The 27,009-nt window shown below is 38.8% G+C and overlaps 2 protein-coding genes across 15 annotated transcripts in view; one reads left to right on the forward strand and one right to left on the reverse strand.

Moving 5' to 3' along the window:
- The first annotated feature begins 3,791 nt into the window (after positions 1–3,791).
- CCT8 (chaperonin containing TCP1 subunit 8) lies at positions 3,792–18,337 on the forward strand. Of its 2 annotated transcripts, XM_047721384.1 has the most exons (16): positions 3,792–3,949; positions 6,604–6,694; positions 7,575–7,654; positions 8,928–9,077; positions 9,508–9,688; positions 9,797–9,858; positions 10,959–11,096; positions 11,960–12,138; positions 13,078–13,144; positions 13,224–13,311; positions 13,393–13,508; positions 14,214–14,285; positions 14,363–14,527; positions 14,838–14,957; positions 17,700–17,804; positions 18,112–18,337. In XM_047721384.1, exons 1-15 carry the CDS (start codon positions 3,890–3,892, stop codon positions 17,790–17,792), a joined length of 1,662 nt encoding a protein of 553 aa, XP_047577340.1. In that variant the 5' UTR covers positions 3,792–3,889; the 3' UTR covers positions 17,793–17,804; positions 18,112–18,337. The 2 variants fall into 2 exon arrangements, with proteins under 2 accessions (XP_047577340.1, XP_047577350.1); XM_047721394.1 differs by lacking the exon at positions 17,700–17,804.
- Positions 18,338–19,440: 1,103 nt separating this feature from the next.
- Positions 19,441–27,009, reverse strand: part of USP16 (ubiquitin specific peptidase 16) — a 30,155-nt gene continuing 22,586 nt past the window's right edge. For 12 of the 13 annotated variants that reach the window (XM_047721352.1, XM_047721314.1, XM_047721329.1 and 9 more), the window contains 5 exons: positions 26,114–26,774; positions 24,952–25,046; positions 23,674–23,760; positions 19,977–20,133; positions 19,441–19,880 (listed from right to left, as the gene is read on the reverse strand). In XM_047721352.1, the coding sequence (XP_047577308.1) occupies positions 19,756–19,880; positions 19,977–20,133; positions 23,674–23,760; positions 24,952–25,046; positions 26,114–26,774 (1,125 nt within the window). In that variant the 3' untranslated portion in view covers positions 19,441–19,755. The other variant, XM_047721371.1, reaches the window with a different exon arrangement.

A 27,009-nucleotide genomic window follows, 5' to 3' on the forward strand; every position in this document is an offset into this window, starting at 1 on the left:
GTGACTGACATGGTACCAGCTTTCTTGATTACATGGAATTAATCCATTAAAAGTCTATCACCCTTTTTTCTGTTTATCTACTGCAATTCAGTGCGAAGCACCAATCATGGACAAGCATGTCTGGGCGTTCAAACAAAGCCACAGCCTCCAAAGTCCAGTGATACTCTGAATCCCAGCTGCCTGACTCCCGTGGAATTGTTTCCAAACATGGAAAGGGAGCACAGGTTCCTTAAACCCAACAAGATTTGATTAACACAGAAAACAAAGAGACACATTTAAATGTATAAAGGGAAATTAAGAGATTTTAACAAGAAAATTGAAGTAAAATAATAAGCCCAAACAAAATAAATCATAAAATCCAAACCCAGGGAAACCTGGGTGGTGCAGTCAGTTGAGTGTCCAACTCTTGGTTTCTGCTTAAGCCATGATATTGGGGTCCTGAGATTGAGCCATGGGCCAGGCCCTCTGCTCAGTGCAGAATCTGCTTGAGATATTCTCTCTCTCTCCCTCTTCCTGCCCTTCCCACTTGCTCTTGTTCTCTCTCTCTTTCTCAAATAAATAAGTCTTTTTAAAAATCCAGACCAAATAAAAAGAATTAAACTTTAAAGGAAAATAGTGAAAAGTAAGATACAGGGACATGAAATAAATAATACAAATAGAAAAATAAAAATTAAAAAAAAAATAGAAATAGTCACAGGAAACAATTGGTGACCTGAGTCCTTATCAAAATTCTGAGTTGGCTTAGAGGTCTCCAGCCAGTAGTGGACCTGTGGGGGCAGTTCAGAGGGAGGCACCACTGATCTTCCAGGCCTTTAGATGGTGGAAGCTATGTTTTCAGTTGGCACTTAACAAGAGGGACCTGAGTTCTTAAATCAAAGTAACAGAAACCTACAGTCTCCTTGGCCTTTTGCAAACTCATGGGCAGACCCTTTTGATTGCTCTGTTTTGTTCTCTGGTTTTACAGCATGTACGTCTAGATGGGAAGAACAGAGACCACATCTCCCAATTCTTGGCTCTTCTATTCTGCACACGCATTTGGTCATCCATTAAGTCTCTACTCCATGCCCATTAATAGGTGCTGGTGACACAGCACCCACCTATTGGTTAGGAAAGATTTTAACTAATTTTGTCATTACAGTTGTGACAAATGGTATGAAGGGGAAACACAGAAGCTATTAAAGTAACCAGTGGGAACTGTCTTGAGACTCATCAAAGTCTTTCTAAGGAAAGTTATCTGTTTACTGAAGTACAATTAACTCAGCCAAAGGGAGTAGAAGACCATTCTAGGTAGAGAGAACAGTAGAGGCTAATACCCTGAGGCAGAAGAGTAAAGCAGACAGGATGAACTACTATTATGGCCGAGAGAGAAAGCCAAGAAGAAGACACATGTGAGATAACCAGGGACCAGGACCTAGGGCTTGAAGCCATATTAAGAATTTGTTATTTTCTATTCCAAGTGAAGAATATTTGACCTACTATTAGGATCCAGCAGAAATTTTGTCCTTCAGGTTTTGATTCCATAATGACGAATACACAATTTAACCCAATTAATTAAAAAATCAATGAATTTTTTCATCTAAAAAGCATTTTCCTTAGCAATTAAATCAATTTAATTCTTTGGTAAATTACCATACAGAAGATTTTAATTGATTTCAATTCTTTCCATTTCCTTTCAATTTGCTAAAATTAATGAGATTGATTTTTTACTGTAAACTTTCCATGGAAACTTGATTCATCAATAGTTGTTGTCAAGTTTAATTTTCCATAGTACTTATCAAATTTGATTTCTTAGTCATTTTTAATAAAATGTCACCAAGTGTCATTTTTAACCCCTTTCAGTTTTATTTTGTGTTGTTATGCTCATAAGTAATGCTCTGAGTCAGATGAATGAAACTTTTTATTTCTTAGCCAATCCATAAGAAAATCTCCAGTTAAAAAAAGAAAAGAAAAGAAAGTTTTGAGTTGTTCTGTTATTCCAGACTGATCTATTGCAATGGTTCTCTAACCTTTCAGTCTTGGGATTCCTTTACTCTTAAAAATTGAGGTTCTCAAAGAGCTTTTGTTTATGTGGGTTAAAGCTATCAATATTTGTTGTATTATAAATTAAAAACTGGCTTAAACAAAAATATTTTTTATAATTTTTTTAAGATTTTATTTATTTATTTGACAGAGATCACAAGTAGGCAGAGAGGCAGGCAGAGAGAGAGGAGGAAGCAGGCTCCCTGCTGAGCAGAGAATGCGGGACTCTATTACAGGACCCTCAGATCATGACCTGAGCCGAAGGCAGAGGCTTTAACCCACTGAGCCACCCAGGCGCCCCTATTTTTATTTTTATTAATTAAAAAACTAAACAAAAAAACTGGCTTCTCATGCCCTTTACATTCAAACTATTTTAATCACACACATAGTGAATTTCTGGAAAACTCCCCAACTAAAAAAGCACATGTCTTAGTCTTATAAAAATCGTTTTCTGCTGAGGACCCTAAGGTCTTGGCAAGCCTCAGACCACACTTCGAGAATCCCTGATCTCTTACAATGTTTCCCAACAAGTGGTTAACACACATCAGTTGATTTGATATGGCGAAAAAGTTTTTATTTCAATAATTATGTATTTTAAGTGCTTATTAGACGTTATTACTGATGATACACTTGATGCATCTGAGTATTTCTTAAGGCACAGCAAATCTGTTCCCATTTTAAAAATATACAGTTTGGTAGTGTCCGAGTCAAAGGACAAAAGTCGAGTCAAAACGTTCTGCTTCACGTTTTCTGTATTTTCCATAAGAGTGGGTTACTTTCACAGAGCGAAATTATTTCTAAAAATATTCTATTATCATTCAACCTTTTTGAAATCAGCCATATGGTGATGTGGGAAGACACAGAGATTGGGTTTTAAGATCCTGGGACCATAAAAAAGATTTATATTTCCAGAAGAAGCAGAACAGAGGAATACAGGTAATGGTTAAGAACCCGTATTTTGTAATCAGGGTGTGGAATCCTAAGCTTAACGTTTCTAGCGCTGTGATATTGAACAAACTACCATTTGTAAACGTCGGTTTCCCTGTATCAGACGGAGATGGTCATAGCTAACTCCTAAGAACGACCACTAGCTGAAACACCGCACATCAACAGCCGAGGCTGGCACACCGGAGCATTCGGTGTATAGCTTTTCCTACAGATTTTATTTATCGCCCTCAAGTCACCAGCGCTTCCCACATGCCCAAGACAGAGCCGACGCCCAGCGAGGTATTTCGAGGGGGAGGAGAGCAGGTGCTCTGCCTCGGGAAAAAAAAAGGCACAACTGGAAAAAAAAAAAAAAAAAAAAAAGATTAAAGTACCATCATTAATCCTTTTCACAGTGAGGAAATCATACTGAAAAATTTCACAACGGATATTTATATCAAATCACCACAATGTATATTGCGTATGTCTTGCAATTTATATGTTATACTTCAATAAAGCTAGGGAAAAAAAAAAAAAAAGCACAACTGCCCTGACTTTGGGGGTGGGTCTGGGAGACTTCGTGCAAGTTAATCTTAAAAGGAGTGGGTTCCAGGTCAAATATGGCAAAAACCAAACGTCCCGACCTTGGAGTCTCAGCAAGGGGTTTAACACCCCGAAGCCAGTGCGCTAGCGGACAAATCAATGGTGCGCTCTGCGATCGGCCCAATCGATCGACGTGATCGAGGATCGTCAACTCAGTTCTGGCTGCAGACGCTGTTTTTTCTCGCGAGGCTTCAGATCGGGATGCTAGAGAAGAGGCGGGTCCAGTTGGAGAGAAAGGAGGAGCGTGAGGTCGCCGCACGCTGCGTCCCCAGGAGGCTTTGCGTGCCCCTCTCTTCCTCTGGGATCTTCTGAGCGAGCGCGTGAACGGCTACCTGCAGAGGCCATGGCGCTTCACGTCCCCAAGGCCCCGGGCTTTGCCCAGATGCTCAAGGAGGGGGCGAAGGTAAGGCATGGAGGAAGAGGGAGTGAGGTGGGAGAGTTGCCGTAGCGCTGCGGCGGCCGAAGCGAAGGAGAGGGGCCTGCTAACAGTCTGGGTGTGCTCCCCGAGCACAGCGGTCGGAGAAAAGGAAGATTCCAGAACGGGAGGTGTCCTGGGGGGAGGGGGGAGGCTTGGCCGCCGAGACCCACGGGCATTTTCGTTCCTTCCGTTCCCTGGGAATGGTCGAAGGGGTAGAGGCGGCGAGAGAGAGGCAAGGCCGGAGGATTCGCGTCCTGTGCTTCCTATGCGGGCAAGCGGAAAACCGCTGATGCGTTTTCTTCCATCCCTAAAACGGGGCTCATTCGGGTCTCCGCCCGTAAAGGGTGTTTTGAGGGTGAAGTCGAATAACGTCGGTGAAATGCTTCGGGAACCACGAAGCCGACTGACACAGTTCAGGGAGTGGGATCAGTGATCTGAGGAGAGGACGGGGACCCGGTTCAGTCCTGGACAGTTTTCCTTCCGTGAGGGATAGAGGGAGGGCTCCTCGGTTCGCTTGCAGTAGTTCGTTATGGTAGGAAAAACGTTACTCTCAATCCAGATGGGTTTTGGTCCCAACTTAGATTAGCTGGTTTGATGTAAAACCTGCCCTCAGCTCTTGCTTTCGTCTCTAAATTAAGAAAAGGATGGTGGTACCTTTGAGGTGTAACTCTCTGACTTACTGCAAGTATAACGGTCGCCCTGGACTAATTAAGACTTTTTGTTTTGTGGTCAGATCAGGAACATCATTTCTAGAGCAAAAGTTCTTTAAAATATCTTCAGATACTACCAATAAGTTTGACTCTTGTATTCGAAGTCTTCCCTTTTTTGTCCGCCAAATTTCCTGTACCTGATTAAAGAAATACAGATCATTGTGGTTTAGTTTACAGTAACAGTGTTCGGGAACTAGGTTCCTGATGGCAGAATACACTTGGGATAATATGAGTATATCGAATGTCAGGGTTGGATGTAAATACTAGTAAAACGGCTTTGCTGGTAATGACATTGACTATTCTAAAAAATGAGACTGAAGATTTTTCATAGTTTTTATTCTTTTGAGACTATCAAGTAAGGATAGTTTCAGATACTGATAAAAGAAAGTATTGTAAAAGAAAAAATAGCAATGACAAAAGATTCGTTAGAAAGTACTGTAGTAGGGAATGACAGGAAGTAAGAAAGTCGGCCCTCCCCCCACAAAAAATGAAGGGTCATGGGTAGATAGAACAATTAAATAAGATGTTCAAGGAAGAACTCTTAGCTCGGTACCAAGTGACAGAAGGGACCAGCCAAGATTAAACAGGGCTGTGTACCAGGCTGAGAAACCTGTAGGTACAAAGTCCCTAAAGATGAAGTGACCTGTTGAAAACGGTAAGAAACATGATGGGGTTGAACCTCATTAAGGGAACGCAAGAATGGTGAGAGAGATGAACTTAGAGAACCTGTAGTTCAGGACCAGAACATGTAGGACCTTTTAGCCCGGAGGAAGGGTTTACATTTTATCCTAGGAGTGAGGGGAGACCATTGATGGAATCTGATTTGTGCTCACATGGCTGTTCCTCAGAATGGGTGAGGGGAAGAAGCCAGCAGTTAAGCTGGATCAGACTAAATGCTCTTGGAAGAGTTCAGCTCTTGACTCTGAAGACAGTGCTTCTAAAGCAGTGGTTATTAACCTTGTGCAGATCACATTCCTTTTATGAATATTATAAAAGCTACACCTTGTGCTCCGGAGCACAACTGTCTCCTAGAACTACCCATGATGAAGGAAATATTCTGTATCAGTTCTGTCTGCTTGATCTTAGCCAAAAGGTGAGAAGCAGTGTATCAGTTCTGTCTAATACAGTATCCACTAGCCTCATGTGTCTGCTGGACACCTGAACGGATTGAGAAACTGAATTTTTAATGTTAATTATTTAAACTGCATGTGGTTAATGACTACTAAATTGAGCATAGCAACTCTAGAAAAATGCTCACTGAACAAACAGGAGGCTCATGAAACCCATCTGAGGCCATAAGTAAATCCCAGTTCTAATCGAAATCCAGTGTAAAGTTTGAGAATTTTCACATTGTGAGCAATTCAGCAGTTTTTCAACATGGATGAATTAGAATTGTGTTCCAGTTCACAGAAGCACTCAGAAGTCCATATAAACATTTGGGGGCAGATATGTTAAGTGGAAATTCCCAACAAACGGAAAACTGCTGGTTTTCTAATGCTCAGATTCCTAACACAATCAGAAAAGTATTCATACCATGTTTTCACATTTAGTCAAAAGTAATGATAAGCTCTGAAAAGGCATTTTTACCTGAAATACCCTCATTTGCGTTCACTGATCAGTCACAGCATTCTTTCCTGCACTTTTCACTACATTTTAAAAAAAGAAATCATACATTTTATGTTTTGATGTGTAAGTGGGTACCCGTGGTCCCTAAAAATGTCAGTTTATTCAACCAGTGAGCAAATTTATGAACCATTTATGAATACCAAACACCATGCTTTCCTCACATAAGCCTTGCTTGATTATTCTTTAAGCAGTCCTATATGTAGGTGCTATTATAATTATCCCCATTTTAAGATGAAGAAAAACCTTGTGTTTCACTCTCCTGTCTAATTAGAAGGAGGTTTTGTTCTTGTTTTTGTTCTACAGCATTTTTCTGGATTAGAAGAGGCTGTGTACAGGAACATTCAGGCTTGCAAGGAGCTTGCCCAAACAACTCGTACAGCATATGGACCAAATGGTAATTTCCAAATTCATGTTTTAAAAGATGCAGTAATCAAATTTTGTGTACTTGCTTCTTCAAACTACTTAAGGATATATACATAAAACTGAGTTCTAGCCACCATACAGAAGTAATTTCGTAGTTCATTGCCACCAGTGTAGTGTTTTCAGTTTATAACCAGCAACTCAGATCTCTTTAGAAAAATAGGACTCATTGTTACTTTTTGTCATTAAGATGATAGAAAAATTATGGTGCCTTCACTATTGAGATGATACCTAATGTAAGGAAGAAAGTTCTCTCTTGCCTCCTACCATCAACTGAATTTAATTGATATACCTGTATGGAAAGCAATAAAACTCTATTTTTAAGTAGATTATTTTGGTCTTTGTACATGTTAATGTAATTTACATTTATTAAACAAAAATATGAGAAGATAGCCTCCCTAATAAACAGTAGGAGGTTGGAAAGGACAGGAATGATATGGGAGTACGTTTAGGCTCATAGTTTTTTTTGTTTTAGTTTTTAAAATTTTATTTACTTACTTATTTGACAGAGACAGCAAGAGGGAACACAAGCATGGGGAGTGGGAGAGGGAGAAGCATACTTCATTCTGAGCAGGGAGCCCAATGCGGGGCTTGTTCCCAAGACCCTGGGAACATGACTTAAGACAAAGGCAGACGCTTAATGACTGAGCCACCCAAGTACCCTTAGGCTAACATAGTTTTAAAGAGTAAATAATACGTGTCAAATTTTTATAGTTATTTTAAGAAATAGATACAAGCTTATATTTCTTGACTAGGTTTTTTGGGGTATTGGAGAAAGATTTGAGTGATAATGAATTTCTCTTTCTAAGTTTTTTCATCCCTTTTTCTTTTTTTTTTTCTTTTCTTTCTTTCAGGAATGAACAAAATGGTTATCAACCACCTGGAGAAGTTGTTTGTGACAAATGATGCAGCCACTATTTTAAGAGAGCTAGAAGTAAGTTATTTCTTTGAAGCCAAGAAATGTTTTGGTGATGTCAAAAATTAAGTATAGGAAAAATATCTTAAGGTAATAAGGAACTTTTTTGCCCCAACTTCAAATTTATTATATTGATTTTCTTAATTATGGAGTCTTTTTTAGTTTTAACATCTCACCACTTGATTTTAAAACCTCACAAGTTATTAATTTATGGAGAATTTGTTGTGATAAAAGTATATTTGCTAATAATCATATTAAATTGAGTATGTTGTCTCATTCTATAGAGTAGGACACTGAAGTGAATTATTCCATAATGCAGAAATCGCTAGTACTTAAAACAGTGATTTTAAAAAAAAACACAAACTATTTCTTTGGCTTTGTGAAAATAAAAGTTGGTGGCATTTTGCTTTGTTTACCTACAGTTTTGATGTTAGAGTCTGTAGAATAGGTAACTGCTGGCAGGGTTGTGAGAAAGGTCTGGCACCTGAACATCAGAGAGCCATTCCTCAGCTAGCTGCTTTGTAGCTGAAAGATATTTTCAACTTGAAGGAATTTTCTTGAACTTCGTTCTTAGAGCATTAGAGCTTAATCTTTTCAGATGAAACTGTAAGTATGTTAACATTTCTCTACTTGCTTAAATAACAATGCATTTTTAAAATAATATGGTGAACAAAACAAATTTAATTCCATAAGATGTTTACGGAAGGACTAGTCATTGTGATTGTTAATGTTGGATAGTAAGATGGTCTCAGGAGTTATTCAGGGATGCTGGGAACATTGCCTTAATAAAACTGTAGTGATGGGGAGCGTGGGTGGCTCAGTCAGTTAAGTGTACAACTCTTGATTTCAACTCAAGTCTTGATCTCAGAGTCTAGGGATTGAGCCCCGCATAGGGCTCTCAGCTCATCAGGGAGTCTTTTGGGGATTCTTTCCCTCTTCTGTCCCTCCCCCACTTGTACGTGCACACATGCTCATGCTCTCTCTCAAATATGCATGTAATTTCCTGAATCTTACGTGCAGAGACATCTGTACTGGATGACTGACCATCAAAGGAAGATGCAGTTTTAGGTTGTTTTCATTTGTTGTGATGCATTTGTGCTGATAGTCTCAGAGGGATTTGGATTGTCTTCTTGTGACTACACTATAAGTAATATGTAGCAGTATGATTGAATGGAGCTACCTAGCCCATGGGGAGATTGGAGTCTTAATTTAAGAGGGAATGGAACTGAAAAATTTTGTGTTGCTTAAGGATCATATGTTTCGATGTTTAAATTCAAATCCTTTCTACCAGGTGCAGCATCCTGCTGCAAAAATGATTGTAATGGCCTCTCACATGCAAGAACAAGAGGTTGGAGATGGCACGAACTTTGTTCTGGTATTTGCTGGAGCCCTTCTGGAACTAGCTGAAGAGCTTCTGAGAATTGGCCTGTCAGTTTCAGAGGCAAGTGTTCATTTTATAACGTACTCCTATTTAATTTGTGCCCATGTGTACACACACTGTAAGAATCATCATTGTAGTAACAGTTTACTTGCGCCACTTCTTGGAGCACACGTGCCTTACTTGTAGTATCTTATCCTATTCTTACAAGAAACCTGTGAGTATAGCCTTTTAAAGTTCTATTTTATTTTAGATGAGGAAAGGGAAATTTAACTTAGAAAAATCTGTAAGTGGCAGTTGGCATTCAAATTTGGGCCATCACAAAAGCCTAAACTCTTGATGAGTAGGCTATGCCGTGAATGCTTATTCTGAAAGTATACTTCGCCATTTTATTTGGAAAACCAATACCCATATTTCTTGGTTTACCAAAATCTGTGCTTTATAAAGTCATGTCAAAATTACGTCTTTTAAGGAAATGTTTTTGCTCTTTAAGGTCATAGAAGGTTATGAAATAGCCTGCAGAAAAGCCCATGAGATTCTTCCTGATTTAGTATGTTGTTCTGCAAAAAATCTTCGGGATGTTGATGAAGTATCCTCTCTGCTTCATACCTCCATAATGAGTAAACAATACGGTAATGAAGTATTTCTGGCCAAGCTTATTGCTCAAGCATGTGGTGAGTATATTGGTAATGAAAAGCTCCAAAATAAAATGTCTTAATGAAAGTAAGATATTTTATCTGTTGTTCCAAAATATCTTTTGATATGTCTCATTTTCTTAACAGTGTCTATTTTTCCTGATTCTGGCCATTTCAATGTTGATAACATCAGAGTTTGTAAGATTTTGGTAAGTTTAGAAAATGCATCAGTGTTGTCTACAAAGGTCAGTTACATTTTGCAGAAAGAAAAAAATACGTTGATCCAAATCTAAATTTTACCCCAGGTTTTGTGCATTTAGGACTTTGTGCCTTTTGAGCTATCATTTGTAACTTTTTATATTCGTAGGTTAAATTTTTCAAGGGTGTTGATGTATTATCTCCTGTGTAAAGTTATCTTTCCATGACAAGTTGAAGATAGAGAACAGTGTATAAACAAAATATTAACATGTCTTATATTCTTCATATGTGCTGAATTAAAATAATAAACTTAGAAGCTAATTTCAAATGAGATGAAGTTCAATACAATATTAGAATTCACATCTTAATGCAATACTAAGAGTATTTATTTAAAAAATTGTGTTTCCTATAGGAAAATTTAGAATTTCATTTGAGTTTAGCTTATATAAAATACCTGTTGTGTATTTATATAGATGCTGTGCATTTTCTGACTCCATGCACTACCTTCTCCTCCCCCACTGAATTGTAAGCCCGTAAGATCAGAAACTTTGCTTTGTTCCCTCTTCTATCCCTGGTACTAACAGCTGTGCCAGCTACATTGGCACCATGTATTAGGTGAGTGAGAGAATGAATGGCTCAGAGCAGTTGTTCTCTGTCTTTGGTTGCTCCTGGTGCACTGAAGGCCCTCCGCCCCCTTCTTTTTTTTTTTAAAGGTTTTTATTTTTTATTTATTTGACAGACAGAGATCACAAGTAGGCAGAAAGGCAGAGAGAGAGGAAGGGAAGCAGGCTCCCTGCCGAGCAGAGAGCCCGATGCGGGACTCGATCCCAGGACCCTGGGATCATGAACTGAGCCAAAAGCAGAGGCTTTAACCCACTGAGCCACCCATGCACCCCAGCCTCCACCCCCTTCTTAACAGTGGCTCATTTCAGTGATTTCTACCTTCAGCAGACTCGTGCTTTCTATCCACCACCCCATTCCTTAGTCCCAAGAGTCACTGCCTTAATCTTACTTTATTTAGAAACAGGTCTTTTGGGTACATGTAAAATCAACAGCTGAGCCCTGATGTTATTTTAATGAGATCACTGATGATTTTTATATTCAATCTTAGGGCTCTGGCATCTGTTCATCTTCAGTATTACATGGCATGGTTTTTAAGAAGGAAACCGAAGGTGATGTAACATCTGTCAAAAATGCCAAAATAGCAGTGTACTCTTGTCCTTTTGATGGCATGATAACTGAAACTAAGGTATGTAGACTTCAAAACCTTAAAGGTAAAAATTTGACATTGCCTTTTCAGATTAATGTTTTATGATTCTTAAGTTTTCAGGAAGAGATTGCTCTACTGCATAATTATTGAAGATCAGGATTGTATTTGTTTCATAGAATCAGACTCCTATTCTTTTTTGGATACCTAATTCGCATACTGAGTTTGAAATATGAAATGGTAGCAGTATAGTTTACGTGCTCGCATACAGCTCTTGACTCCTTGTGGTTCTTGCAAGTGAAATGCTCCTGGAATGGGAGTACTGTCCGCTCTTCATTAATATATCTAGAAGTTGAGATCCTGTAGCATCCTGAAACAAAAACATGCTAATATATGAAAATGATAGGTTTGTTTAAAAAAAAAAAAAACTTAGAAAGTTTTGAAGTTCTTGTTTGTAAGTCACTTCCATCCTTGTCCCTAGAATTCTTAAAATCTGATTCGATGGTTTTTAAAGTGTCACAGGTTACAGATGGGCCATGGGGAGTCATTTTAGAAAAGAGAAAAACTTCAAGAACCACAACACAGTGCTTTGGGTACACTAATTGACCTTTGTTAAAAGTAATGGCAAGACCACGTGCCTAACATATCTGGAATAACAGTGTTTCCCCAACTTTACCAACAAAGCGCCTGTCGAACAGCAAAATGCATCAGTTTTAGGAGTGGGGGGCTCTAGTAATAAGCTGAGTTTCTGTGAGTTTCATACACACTTCGTATTGTTTCATAACTCGTGTGTAATTATTTTCATATTTTTTTTCCACATCTTTATTTAGTACAATATTACTCTGTGACTTTAACCACCAAAGTAGTAAAATGGTTCTAAGGAGCATGCTTGTTTGTTTTGCTAGGGAACGGTATTGATAAAGACGGCTGAAGAATTGATGAATTTTAGCAAGGGAGAAGAAAATCTCATGGATGCACAAGTTAAAGCAATAGCTGATACTGGAGCAAATGTCATCGTAACAGGTGGCAAAGTGGCAGACATGGCTCTTCATTATGCAAACAAGTACAATATCATGTTGGTGAGGTGAGAGCTGCATTCTATTAACTTGTATTGTAAATAGCCTTTTGATGGTGAAACACCAAACACCTTCAGTACACCATGAATTCATGACTTAAAAAAGGGCAAGTTGAAGACATTGGATCAAATAATAGGATTTAACTTGATCTAGAGGAACAAGAAACACCTGTGAGAAAACTTGAATTTATACTGAGAGCTGAAGGACCAATCAACAGATACTGTTTGAAGAGAGAGCAGAAAAAGCATTCCAGGCAAAAGCCTCAATTTGAGAAACCAGACTCAAGCCTGGGGCAGTCTAGATATGGGATCTGGAATGTAACTTCTAACCCATAAAGCCATTTATGGGGACAGGAGACAACTTACCTACCCATTCCCACCCCTCCCAGCACCTGACTGAATATGCAGTGTAAATCTCTTCTCTTCCTCGGGGCTCATGCGATTGCCAGAGTAAGGGAGAAGTTCTCTATATACCAGGCCTGCCTTAGTGTTTTAGGACTATAAATCCTGACATTCTAGTGAGACTTGAACTCTCCCAATTCCAGAATAATGCCATCTACATACACCTATGTCTGGATTGCACTGTGTAGTCCAGACCTGTTGAACTTAAATTCAGAATCAAGAATGTGACTAGGGGACCAATGTAGTTTCCCTTTTTCATCTCTGCATTTTGTTATGTTATCTGATGGATTTAAAACTTCTCTTAAGGGGGGCGCCTGGGTGGCTCAGTGGGTTAAGCCTCTGCCTTCGGCTCAGGTCATGATCCCAGGGTCCTGGGATCGAGCCCCGCATCGGGCTCTCTGCCCAGCAGGGAGCCTGCTTCTCCCTCTCTGCCTGCCTCTCTGCCTACTTGTGATTTCTCTCTCTGTCAAATAAATAAATGAATCTTTAAAACAAAACAAAACAAACAAAAAAAACTTCTCTTAAGGTCTTTGGGGTTTTTTTAAGGTTGAATTCAAAGTGGGATCTCAGAAGGCTATGTAAAACAGTCGGTGCTACAGCTCTTCCTAGATTGGTATGTATTTTGGACAACATTATAAAATGTAGTTGAACCTATTTGAATTACTTTTATTACAACAGTCGCTTTCTTTTAGACTCCTCCTGTCCTTGAAGAAATGGGACATTGTGACAGTGTTTACCTCTCAGAAGTTGGAGACACACAGGTGGTGGTTTTTAAGCATGGTATGTAGAAATGGTCAAGTATGTTTATGTAAATGTAGGGCGTTAATTTGCTTGTATTAATCTATTTAAATTTCTTGACAGAAAAGGAAGATGGTGCCATTTCTACCATAGTGCTTCGAGGCTCCACAGACAATCTGATGGATGATATAGAAAGGGCAGTAGATGATGGTGTTAATACTTTCAAAGTTCTCACAAGGGTCAGTATTCGCAATAATCTTTAATTTAGTACTTTGTAAAGCTTCAAACATAGCTGGCAGAGAATTTCAAAATGAATGGCTTACATAAAAGCAAAGTACCTTTTTTACTTAAGATTGAGGTGTTCATTGCTGATGAGTATATAGTTTTCTGAAATGATTATGCAAAGAAACAGAGCAAAGTAACTTAACTGTTAGAAAAAGTTAGCTTATGGTTTTTTATTTTAAATGTATCTTTAGTTGCTTAAGCATTATTCTTAGTGCTGTGTCCTTTGAAATGCAGGTGTAAGGTATTGTATGCTGTTCAATTCTTAACTTTGGTTCTCCCCCCGCCCTTTTTTTTTTCTTTTTTTTTAAGATTTTATTTATTTGACAGGCAGAGAGAAAGGGAGAAGCAGGCTCCCTGATGAGCAGAGAGCCCGATGTGGGGCTCGATCCCAGGACCCTAGGATCATGACCCGAGCTGAAGGCAGAGGCTTTAACCCACTGAGCCACCCAGGCGCCCCTCTCCCTTTTCATACACCAGTCACTATGTACTGTAAAGTAATTTGCCCAAATCACTCCATTGTATAAAATTTGTAGTTAGAATTTGTGTAATAGTGCTTGATTAAAAGCTCTATTTTAGAATCTAATCTTCAAATCTGAGAGGATTAGAAAATTATGAACTGCTTCTTAGTAATTTTTCTTTTTTTTAACTATGTATTCTAGGATAAACGCCTTGTTCCTGGAGGTGGAGCAACCGAAATCGAGTTAGCCAAACAGATCACATCATATGGAGAGGTATAGCTTTCTCTGGATAAATTGACTTTTTCGTGGTCCTTGAATAAAATACAGTGCTAAACACATTTTTGTTTTAGACATGTCCTGGACTTGAACAGTATGCCATTAAGAAGTTTGCTGAGGCATTTGAAGCTATTCCCCGGGCACTGGCAGAAAATTCTGGAGTTAAGGCCAATGAAGTCATCTCCAAACTTTATGCAGTACATCAAGAAGGAAATAAGAATGTTGGATTAGATATTGAGGTATTTAAAAAACAAACACTATGAACTTATTTTGTAAATATAAAACATAAAAATGGAAGTAGTAAATTTAAAAGGTAAAGTTATTTGGAAAATGTTCTGATTTATAAGCAAATGATTTTCTTAACAAAAGCTTTGACAGTTTGTCTGATTGTTTTCCTTAAATAACCTTTGTTTTATAGTGTGCGTAGGGGAGTACTTTCACCTGGCAGCTTCCTACATAAGGAGCCGTGTGTTTTTATTACTGCCCTAAACACATTTTCACTTTCACCAATTTAAAGTGAAAAAATGAAAATTGTTTTTGTGTTGACAGGCTGAAGTTCCTGCTGTAAAGGACATGTTGGAAGCTGGTATTCTAGACACTTATTTGGGAAAATACTGGGCTATCAAACTGGCTACGAATGCTGCCGTCACTGTACTCAGAGTAGATCAGGTGAGTAACAAGAAATTTTGATCTTTCAAAATATTCATTTTCATATGGTTCAGTAATGTATTTTGATTAGAACTGGTTATTCTAGCCAAAGGTCTATTCCTTTATTTTTCGTTGTAGGTATGTTAATAGTGCCCCCTCAAAAAGTTTGGGTTTTTTTCTGTTACAGTTTTAAATTGTTTTTACTATATTACAGCTGCAGTGAATATCGTTTCACTGAAAGAAATTTTTGCCATTCTTAAACTGGAACAGATAAAACAAGTTTAAGTTCATAGTTTTCAGATATTTTTTAGCCTAGAAACCCATTTCTACAAATAAGGTGGAGAAGGGAGTTCACTGTTTCATAATGTGGAAGGGTCCATGAAGCCCTGAAGCACATGTGCCACCAACTTTAAGGAAAATGGAACTTCTGGTTGTCCATGGAAATGATAGGACTTAGGTGCATAGAATTTTTTGCTATGACAAATTAAGTTTTGAAGATCTAAAAGAAAAATGTTAAAAATCATAGTATTTCTGCCTTTTTTTTTTTTTTTTTTTTTGGTAGGGGGTGGTGGGAAGGATACTGTGGCAAAGAGGAAAACGATCAAGACTATTCTAGGTTCAGATACAAGCCTGAATTCAGAGGAGGTTTTTCAAAAGGTGTTTTCTGGTACACAGTGAAATCCATTTTCCTAGAGAGTTCTAGAACTGATTGTTAAGCAATGAGTTATTTTTCAAGTACTTAATAGAAAATTGTAATTGTGAAGGGGCATGGTTATAAAAATCCATTAGGTGAAAATCATGCCAAATGAACCTGGGGAGAAGCAAGTTATAAGTAGAAATTAATGGAAAGGAGATTAAAACATTCTGCCGCAGTAAAAATAACTTTTTTCCTACTTGTGGTCCGGGAGACGACCAAAAAAAGGAACTGGATATCTAGTTTCAGCTCATTGGAAATAAACAGATTGAATGTTCATGTCCTAGATTTATTAATAGGGTGTGTTTATATCTGTATCAAGTAGTTTCCAGCATAATATGATTTTGGAGTTCTCAAATAGTTATAATGCAAGCCGAAGAAAATGGTTGCTCTAAAAGTTACATTAGAAATAGCAGGGGCAGGAGAAGCTAAGTACATTGGAAGCAAGAAGTAACCTGGAATTCTAATAGTGGAAGTTCCTTAACTGAGGAACTTCCTGAATGTCAGTTACCCAAGTGAGACAGTAATACAATAATGCAAGTACCTGGATCACAAAGATACTTCACAATTTTGGTTTTAAACTGGGAAGCCTGTGTTTTGTTTTCTAGTAGAGGGGGATGTTCACTGTGTATCTGTGAACTTTTTTCAAATACGTACCTGAAGAACCCATCTATCAGTAACCAGTTTGCTACTGTAATGAACTTACATTCCTTAAGATTGTTGTAAATAATATTCATGTAGTATATATTTGGGAATCGAATTTTAAGTGCTGAAGAACGTAGGGCTGGATTCATCTTTGTTCAGTGTTTATTTCACTAGTTCTGAAATTATAGTCCCTAAACCAACAGCATCAAGATCACCTAAGAATTTGCTAAAAGTACAAAAATTCTCAGAGCCCCTAACAGGCCCACTGAATCAGAAACTCCGGGAGGAGGCCCAGCAGTCTGTTTTTTTTGTTTTTTTTTTGTTTTTTTTTTTTTTTTAGATTTTTTTTTTTAATTTATTTATTTGACAGACAGAGATCACAAGTAGGCAGAGAGGCAGGCAGAGAGAGGGAGAAGCAGGGTCCCTGCTGCGCAGAGAGCCCTATGCGGGGCTCGATCCCAGGACCCTGGGATCATGACCTGAGCCGAAGGCAGAGGCTTTAACCCACTGAGCCACCCAGGCGCCCCCCAGCAGTCTGTTTTAAATAAGCTCTTCAGTGACTGATGCCTACTAGTAGTTTGAGAACTGTTCTGGGTTGTTTGGTTTTATCAAGCTCTACTCTGGTTCTAAACTGTACCTAATAATGCCTTTAATTCCGTCTGAATTTAACCTCAGTTAATAAAATGTTGTATGGAGAATTTTAAAGTTTAGGGGCGCCTGGGTGGCTCAGTGGGTTAAGCCGCTGCCTTCGGCTCAGGTCATGATCTCAGGGTCCTGGGATCGAGCCCCGCGTCGGGCTCTCTGCTCAGCGGGGAGCCTGCTTCCTCCTCTCTCTCTGCCTACCTCTCTGCCTACTTGTGGTTTCTGTCAGATAAATAAATAAAATCTTAAAAAAAAAAAAAGAATTTTAAAGTTTAGAGTTCCTATAGAAGCTTCTGAAAAGGGGTGCTGATCTGTTGGAAGTGGTTTTAAAGATGTTTTACGTTTGTGCTGCTTGAGACACCAGCCAAACCCCTTGATGTTCTACAGAAAGAGGTCTCTCAGTCCTATAAATTTGGGAAGCAATGAATACTCTTTTTAGTTTAGACATTCAGAATGTACATTAGAATTTGAGAGTTCTACTTTGAGGAAAGCCATCTAATTTAATTTAGCTTCTCCAAATTTGAGCCAAAGCTGCCACTACCTCTTTTTTTCTCCCAGATTAATCCTTTAAAAATGCTAGATGGTCATACTTAGAACATACTTGATTAGTGCATTCTAGACAAACAAGGGGCTTCTTGGTTTTAAGTTAACAGAAAACTCTACATATTTGGATAATTGTTTATGAATACACACTTCCTGCCATTTGAATGGGTTTCACAGGTACTATGAAATTTCAGTGTTGAACTTTTATATATATTTATATTTATGTACCAACCATTTAGATTATAATGGCAAAACTGGCAGGTGGACCTAAAGCTCCTAAACCACAAGGAAATTGGGATAAAGATGATTGGCAAGACGAACTTCATATATAAATAGCAAATCAGGTGCCAAACAGATTTATACAGTAGTGCATGCAGTTATTTTTCTCATTTGGTTCATAGGGTTATTGAGTTACTGAAGTGCATGTCTTAGAATGCCCTTCACTAACGTGTGAATTTGTTGCTGTTAATGTCCACAAGAGCATTGCTGGAAGCTAACAACCCTGTGGTAGTGTCACATATGCAGTGTGTAACAGATGGCTTCTATTGAGAGGATTGTTTCATCTTGAATCAGTCTAGTATAAAAATACTCTTTCTTTTCATTTTAAAGGTAGACTTTATGAGAATGTGTTTGTGGTTTTTGTTTTCTTAGATCATCATGGCAAAACCAGCCGGTGGGCCCAAACCTCCAAGTGGGAAGAAAGACTGGGATGATGACCAAAATGACTGACTGGCTTAGTTTTTACTATAGTTGAAGACTACATTTGTAGTAGTAGTCTAGGAATTGCCTGATGTTTTCATATTTTCCTTAAATTAAAAAGTGTTTTGTGTTTATATCCTCGGCTGGATGATACAATAAATATGTTGTTGGTATCAAAGCCTCACTGTCTGACGAGCACTGTTCTTGGATGTAAATGATCTGTTTGTCTCAACCTTGGTAATGAAATTAGCTGTGGAACCTCAGGTAAGCCACTTAAGTACTTAGGGGCCAGTTCCAATATACATCTGGCCTGCCGCCCGTCTGGAACACAGCCACGCTCATGTAATTGCATATGGTCTGTGGCTGCTTTCTATAAGGAAATGGCAGAGTAAAGAAGTAGTGATAGAGACTAAATGGCCTACAAAGCCATATTTACTATCTGTCCCTTTATAGGAAGTCTGTCGTCCCCAGACTGCTGGATTTAAATTTTTTTCACAGCTCTGCTCTGGGAATTCTAAGACTTGAGTGAACTTGTTTTAGTAATAATGCCTAACTTAAAATACAGTCCAGTAGTAGAATATAAAGATATTTGTAATGCAACTGAAAATCTATCTGCTAATACAGATAAATTAAGCAAGTTAGTTTTTATAAGGTAGATATTTTTCCTTAAGTTCAGTATGGAGTTTTGAAAAAATAACATGAAAGGTTAACTGATTTTTATGGGACATGTGCTATTATGTGTATTGGTTATGTAAGGTCTCCTAGTAACAGTGAAATTTTATATTTTAAGAAAATTAAAATTTATATTTTGGTATTTAAAAATTTTGGAAGCAGTAGGACTCACTGGATTTTAGATAAAGTTAGCAAGTGTTAAGAGTAATGGAAGTTTAGTCAAGCTTGGTATCCTTAAGACTCAGGATTATAAGCAATGTAGCAATGCTGGCTGGCTTGGGAAAAGGACACTTTTCTCTGGCATGCTAGCATTAAGGGGGACCTGGTATCAAATTACTTGAGAGTATCTACCTTGGATCCATTAACAACTGCACAGAACAAGTGTAGTTAGACCCACACCCCAGCTGTATACACTGTATGCCATCAGAATTGCAGATAACAGTATTTCTTCCAAGTATATACTACTGCCAATATCTAATGTCTATGCTTAAATAACCAACACTTTTTAAAAATTCACTTGGAATTTCATTAACCAGTCTGAAACATTTTTTTAAATGTTACCTGCTAGGGTAAAAACACAGCTTAACATCCTCCAAGTAATAAAACAAGTTTTGGGGGTAAGTCAGTTTATTGATGTTATAACCCACCACCCAGACATATTTAAGCACAGAGGACTTAAGGAATTCAGAATCCTTTCCAGAAACTGGCAGCAAGAATAAAAACCACTATGACAATACAAAACCACTGTAAATTTTTAGGTGTCTTCCCTTCAGTATTTTAATAAACATGATTTCTTCTGGCATGTGTTTTAATTTTAAGTGAACGTGATTTTACAGTTAGTCTTTACTTCTTTATTATTATTATTAATTACAGCCATTTTAAAAGCCATAAGCTTGTTTCTGGAGGAAGCACTCTTTGAAACTATCACAATACTCTCTCATAAAACAGGAGGTACGCTTGTGAGTTCAGTACTTTAGTTGTAGGCACAGCTTGCACATGTGTATCACTGATGTGAAACCACTGCCCTTTGGTTGACTGCATTTCAAAATCTGTCGAGAGAAGTAAAATTAAATGGGAAGATTCAAGTTCATTATTTTTTTGGTTTTGCCATAATCTGAATACCAGAATTTTCCAAGACCTCTTACCTTGTGGAATATCACCATGGAGAACAAGATTCGAGAGATGACTATTCGCAGCTCTGGCCTTGGCATAGGCAGTATAATGCCCTGACCTCATGGTACCGCTGTGTTCAACCACTCCATATAAGGAATACAGTACTCTTGTATTTTCTTCAGCCACATTCTTTCAAAGTGAACAGAATTCAAAAGTTAATTCTAGTCCCATTTACAGATGCCAGGGGCAGGATCAGTTCATGCAAAGGGTTTCTAACCTTTACTTTGAGAATGTAGAAATCCTAAGTCTGACCTTGACTACTTTTTCCCTACCTTTACCCAGCCTACTGAGTAGTGTCACACCATGGCTGGATGTTTTTATTGCTTTTATTAGAAAGTTACCATTGCTGTTTCTCTGCTAGAATCATAAACCTGAGGCCACTTGCAATTGCAGTTTCCTGGTATAATTGAACTTGCCAGTTTCTATACGAGTCCTGGGCTCTGATAATTGCAAAATAACTCAATAGCTCTACCAGTCCAGTTCCTCCCCAGACTAAGTCTTTTTTAAGATCAAGAGGCTCACATTTAAAAAACTGAGTTTAAAAAACTCCCCCTTAAATTTATATATGTCCCTTAGAGATTCAACTTCTCAAGTGTTCACTTTCACCATCTAGACCATGGAGGCTGCTTATTCTAAGATACTATACATGCAGTAGGGCAGACTGGTGATGAGGAAAGGCATTCTCTGAGTTAGGGGCCACTTTCAGACAACTTCCAACTTAGGTTCTCTTGTAAAAGTCCCGAATGTGCATCACTGTCCTTCCAAACTATCATCTCTTTACATCTATGGCCCCCTATTCACTAGAAAACTTCATACTTTGCCCCAAATTCTGTCTGCTCTTCAAAGAGTTGCTCCGCTTCCCAGGGTTTCTGCTGCCATCCTGTTTTAGCTGCCACACCCAGGACTAAATTCTACAATGCATCCTCACTTGGAACTGTTCCACTTCAAGTCTTCCTATTTTTCTAGTCTCAGCCCACAACTCCTTTCATTCTTCCAGTTTTCATCTCACCTGTCTCCCCTCTCTCCAACCTAACTGAATGTTCCAGTCCTTTTCTCCTGGCTGATGAAGCCTCTCCTGGCCTCATTCCCCAATCAAATCTGTGTCTTCACTACTCAAAGTGGCAATGGAATAGCACTGTCAGCACAGACCACCACCTGAGACCTACTGATACCCAAGTGACATGCACATTAAAGCTGGAGAACTTAGACCACATGCATCAGTCTTACAAATCATCTTACATACACCACAGCTTTGCGAGCACACTGGTCAGAAAATTCTTCTCTGAATCTAACAACAAACCCTTTCCATCCCCACACCCAGACAGCTGCTATTGCTAGGAGGCAAAATTACACACCCTGTGGATTGGTAAATTTACAGAGGACTAACCGGGATCTTCCATGTGACTACGATCTTGTAACTTGTTCCTTAGCTCTCTAGTTCCACAGATTGCCTTCACAGCAACTGGCCTGCACTTCCACCACTCCTTTAGCCTCTCCTTATCCCCCAACCCTTTACTAATCTCTGCAGTTGATCTCACCTCCCACTACAGGAAAACCAAGATAACAAGCTATTCAACTCTAAACTGCCCATTCTCAGGAAGATAAAGTATCTCTTCCTTTTGTTCAGAGACTATACTCCCAACTTAGTGTTACTAAGCTCTTCTCTTCTCCTCCAGGGTCCTGCTTAATCAGTTCTCTCTCTTTTCTGTATCTTCAATGAGTAAATTTTCCTCTTGGCTTACCAACCTACTTAAGTCTCCCAGGCTTAACAAAATCACTGGTCCACCATTTTCCTTTTCAATAAAGCCTCTGATGTATCTACAGGCTTTATTTCCAATATTCTCATTCAAGTCACCAACACTTCTTTAAAAATTTACCATGACCCCTATACCATCTAATCCACAAATACTTTTCTTTTTCTCTGATATTCTGACACTGAGGCCCCCTCATCCTTTCCTTGAAACTTAAACACGGGCCAATGACATTTTAGGCAAATAATAGATTCCTAATGACCCTGTGTTTGAACTAATCCAACTACAGGTATTTCTGTTTACCAGCAAAAGTGGCCCTGCCCCATGGTGATCCAATGAAAATAATAACAATTCACTTTACCCACCAGCTCTGAAATACCTTTCTTGAAGAATCCTAAATTGGGAGGCAGGAAAAGAGAATTTCTATCATTTCAAATTTTGCCAATAAAAACTTTATTAATGTTGATACTGAGGCATTTGGAATCTACAGCTTTAATACTATAGTTTCTCTATCCAAATTCTTCAACACGGAGATTTGCTGAGATCGTTGGTAGTGTCATCCTCTTCTTCACATGCCTCTTGGGCTCTGATGCTCACCGGAGTTGTCATTAACCATCTCTTCAGTTGTCATTAACCATCTCTTCTCTTTTTCCGTGCTCTACACAGGAGATCCTATCCTGTTTTAACCACCAATGAACTGATTTCCAAATCTTTATCTCCAAATCTCACCTCCCTGCCTCAGGGCTCAGGCCTCAGGCCTCAGATATGTACATCCAAATGTTTTCTTAACAAAGCCCCATGAGTATTTAAAAAATATATGAAAATGTATCCAAAACCAAACTCATTATCCTTTCTCCACCTCCCAACCTCTCTTCTTCCTGTATTTCCTACCTCAGCTAAATGCTACTCCCATCGGCCCAGCTGCCTTGTCACTCATCCGGGCCTCAGGAATCATGCTCAACGCCTCTTGTGCTACCCTTACCATCCATCTCAAGGCCTCTTCCTCATCTTCCAAACCAATCCCATCATAAGTCTGGTTAATTTTACCTCCCAAAATACTTTTGCAATCTTGCCTTCTCTTAACCTAGCTGAAGTCCATTGACTAAATTTAGTCCATTGACTAAATTCAACATCTTCACCTCCTCTAATATGGAGACCCTGCCTCTCTTGTCTTTCCCTCTTAAAATCCAACCTCCTCCATGCTTCGGCAAGTCACATGCATCTAGCTATGTCACCCCACTGTTTCAAACTCTTCAGTGGCACCCTACTACACTCTTAAGAAAGCCCAAGTTCCTCACCATGATAATCCTCCAGGCCTCATTCCCACCTCACTTCTCTGGTTTCACGTCCCGGTGCTCTCTCGGCTTTATACTGCAAGCTCTACAACTGCTCATACTGCTAGTCCCTGGTCCCCACCACATCATTTTACACATCTTTGCACCAGCTGTTCTGTTCCCTCTGCCTGAACTACTTGTTTCCTCTTGATTCATCACAGTAACTCTTACTCTTTCTTTAAGTAGTGGTGGAGGTGTGGTCTACTTCACAGAGCAGACTTCCCTGACCCACCAACAACTGGGTTAAGTGCATACCACCCCGCTCTGTGTATACCAGTCTTACACTCAACCATATTAAACTGAAATTAATTACCTGCTGATCTTTAGTCTTGTGCCCTCAGCTCCCAAGACAATGTCTGCCACAGTAACAGAGATTCAAAAAATGTTTGAACTAAATTTAACAACCTAATATTCAAAATGATTCATCACAGATCTTGAAATTATAATGGTACAAAGATCAAAGACCCATTCTACTCAGTCATTCTTATCAACTTCATACTTACGTGAGTTACTATTGGAGTATCTGGTAAATAAGCTATGATTTCCCTTCAAAGGATTGTCCCAAAAAGACCACTTGCACTTACCTTACATTTAAGGGTACAAAAAGGAGCCAAATCTAAGATTTCCGGAAATTTTATGTGTTTGTTAACTTTGCGTAGGTTAAAACCAGCCTAAAAAAAAGGAGAGATAACAGATTTCTTTTCCTGGAAAAGCTGTACACATTAAATAAACTGTAGTCTTACTCTGATGCACAAACCACCACCAACACCCAATACTAATTCAGTCTTCTCAGGAGACTCTTTTCTTTCTGACCACTAAATGATTTCTGCTAGGTGCACACCACACACACACCCCAGCATGCATTAAGAAATGTGCTCCCAGGGGCGCCTGGTGGTGTGGCTGGTTAAGTGCCTGACTCAATCTCAAGCCAGACACGATCAGCATGTTCACGGTGGTATGGCCACAGACTTGATCTCACCTCAGGTCCTGATCTCAAGGGTGTGAGTTCAAACCCCACACTGGGCTCCACATAAGGCTCATGGAACTGACTTAAAAAGAAAGAGAGAGGTGGGGGGGGGGGGAGAAAAAGAAAGAAAGGAAGGAAAGAAGGAAGGAAGGGAGGAAGAAAAAAGAGAGAGAAAAAAGGAAAAAAGAGGAAAAAAAGAAAGCTGCTCCCCTGAGAAAATTCTCAGTGTTTCTGCTCTAGCCATCCAGAAAAGCCAGATTAGCTCAGAGTTCTGAGTGCTTAAAACTCAGCAATAGCAGAATACTTTTCTGTGGAGCACATACTCCAGCCTCCTTTCTAACCAAGCTTAGTGGAGACCCACCCAGCTAGTCAAACCCGTTACACCACCCACTGGAGGGAAATGTTGTAAAGGTACTTTGGGAATTTGGAACTTAATTTAAAACTTGTACTGCTTACAACAAAAGTCTTCCAGAAAAGACAGGGTCGCCAAAATGATGAAAATCCAAGGTATCAATGTCTTTTTATGAAGGGTCAGTAAAAATAAGGTACCAACCACCCAAAACAGAAATAGTATCACTAATTTTCTAATTGTGAGATACAGCTAGTAAACTGGACTTTTTTTTTTCTTAACCTGAGAAAAGGTTTAGAGGAAGATGCTAATTTTACTAAAAAGACAACACGCGTTCTACTAAAACTGAGGAAGGATTGTGCCTAATGTCTCCACCTTGAGAGGCATCTTCATCTAAGCTTTTGTCATGCCCAGGTATATTTCTTAATTTTTTTTTAAAGTTAGAATTACAAAACAACAGAAAACCAAAGAAACACAGTCATGTGGTAAGATAATAACAAAGCAAGTGTTACCTATTTAAAACAAATTTGAGCTAAAAAGGGGTACCTGCTGAAATCTCTTTAAATGAAGAGTGAGAACAGGAGGAGCAAGAGAAATTAGCATCTGCTTTTTCGCATTGGTATAAACATGTTTCCTTTCTCCTAAAGAAAGAAATTTTAACAGTGTGAAAATCATTTTAGATTTCTAGAGCATTCACATTTGCTATAGTATCATTTTAAGCATCTAACACAATCGATTTATCTTTAAACTTTCTGGAAAGGACCAGATAATAAATATTTTGGGTTCTGTGGACCAAGAGGCACAACCAAGGACATTTTGTAGGTATCAGTAAAAATTTCCACAAATTCCCACATTTTTACTGCTGTAATTCAAAATATAGCAATAACTGAATACAAGTACCATTTACCAAGGAGAACGGTACTGAAGAGATACCACTGAATCAGTTGGGGCTCAAAGTTAGTATTTTCTACCACCAAATCATTTTCAAATGTTCATCAGTAAAAAACATTTCTAGACACCATACAAAAACCTGACTGTGAACAACAGTTGGCCAATGTCTGCTCTAAAGCAAACTGAAATGCTATAAAATCAACACAATTTACTTTCTATATTGACATGCAAATAAATAAAAACCTAGACCTTTTTTAAAAAAGTTTCGATAATTCTAGTAAGAATCCTTGGGACTACCACAATCCCTCCTTAACCCACTTACCCAAGCTCAAAATGGGGGTGGGGAGAAAGAGAATTATCACTATTTTTCTGTTCTATATTTGAGGGAGACTAGAAGAAAGCACTGTCCTCCCAGTACCTTGCACTGGGCATGTCACAGGAGCGCACAGATGAAATGAAGTGGAGCTCCCTGCATGAGGGAGAGGAGGGCCAACACAAATGCTGCCAGGAAACCGAGCAGACTAAGAGAGAGCCGCTATCTGTGAGGAGCCTGTTGCGATCACAACTCAGTAGGATGATTCACCCCAGAGAGGTGCTGGAGAGCAAACGGTCCTACTCGTATCTGCGGTTCGGCTGTCACAGAGTATCAGCCACTTTGGTCTGTTTGTTCAATCTTCTGTTAAAATATTACACAGGGGAGGGAACTTACTGATGCCGTGCAAATCCCGATACAATTAAGATAGCAGTATTCTACCTGTTCAGTGCAAAATGTGCCCCCGAACATCACTTTCCCTTCCAGTGAGAGAATCTAAATTACCTTTTATGTTTGCCTTTGGTCCGCTAAACTGTCTCCGGGTGCATACTTCACAAAGCAGCTTATTTGCATCTCGAAGTTTCTCATTTCGGGTGAACTGATATAAACAATGTTGGATTGAACACTCATCGGTATGGAAAGCTTCCCTGTTCGCAAGAGTACAGAAAGCAGTTTCTGGATCTTCGTTTACGACTTCATATATCTTGGTCCCAGGAGAATGACTTTCATTCAGAATCTCTATATTTATTTCGTCAGGTTGAAGAACAGTATTCAAGTTAAGGTTTCTGAAACCACTGGAAATGTCCACATCACCACTCCCCTCTGTCAGATAGGCACCATTTAAATTCCTAGTACAGTCACCGGGAGAAGATGCCAAGACATCCAGATCATTATCCATGTTGACATTGTTCATATCTACCTCTTCTGTGGATTTTTGATTGTCAGTTACACTTTCTACCATTTTTTCTTGGCCATTCAAATCTTTCTGATTAACACAATATTCTTTATGTATAATTTCCTCTTCTGAAATATGGTTGGATTTAACATCCACTTCTCCCTGAAGCGACATTTCAACCTCACATTCATTATCTTCAGGATGGTCAATGGTACAGATATCATTTAAATGAAGAACTTTTCCTTGAATTTTTTGTTGCCTTCGTTGGTTCTGTGCAAAAAGCATGAAACATTAAAAAATAAAACTAAAAAAAGAAGAAAAAAAAATAGAAGAAAAAGCATACGTGTACCACATCAGGTTTTCTTGTTTATCAAAAAGCTTATAAGGAAGAGTGCCCTCCCAGAATTCTGATCCTAAAAGCCCCTTTACTATCAGGGATCAAATAAATTATGAAGAAAGTTCTTTCACTGAAACCAGGAATAAACTATCACCAATCATCAACATA

Source organism: Lutra lutra, chromosome 1 (assembly GCF_902655055.1).
Source record: "Lutra lutra chromosome 1, mLutLut1.2, whole genome shotgun sequence".
In the NCBI taxonomy this organism is placed as follows: domain Eukaryota; kingdom Metazoa; phylum Chordata; class Mammalia; order Carnivora; family Mustelidae; genus Lutra; species Lutra lutra.

What these genes read in the sequence shown, in the direction of transcription:
- CCT8 (XM_047721384.1), top strand. Translation starts at nt 3,890, where the DNA reads ATGGCGCTTCACGTCCCCAAGGCCCCGGGCTTTGCCCAGATGCTCAAG. An exon ending in TGCTCAAGGAGGGGGCGAAG is followed by an intron (nt 3,950 to 6,603) that starts GTAAGGCATGGA and finishes TTTGTTCTACAG; the next exon opens with CATTTTTCTGGATTAGAAGA. An exon ending in ATGTTGGATTAGATATTGAG is followed by an intron (nt 14,528 to 14,837) that starts GTATTTAAAAAA and finishes TTGTGTTGACAG; the next exon opens with GCTGAAGTTCCTGCTGTAAA.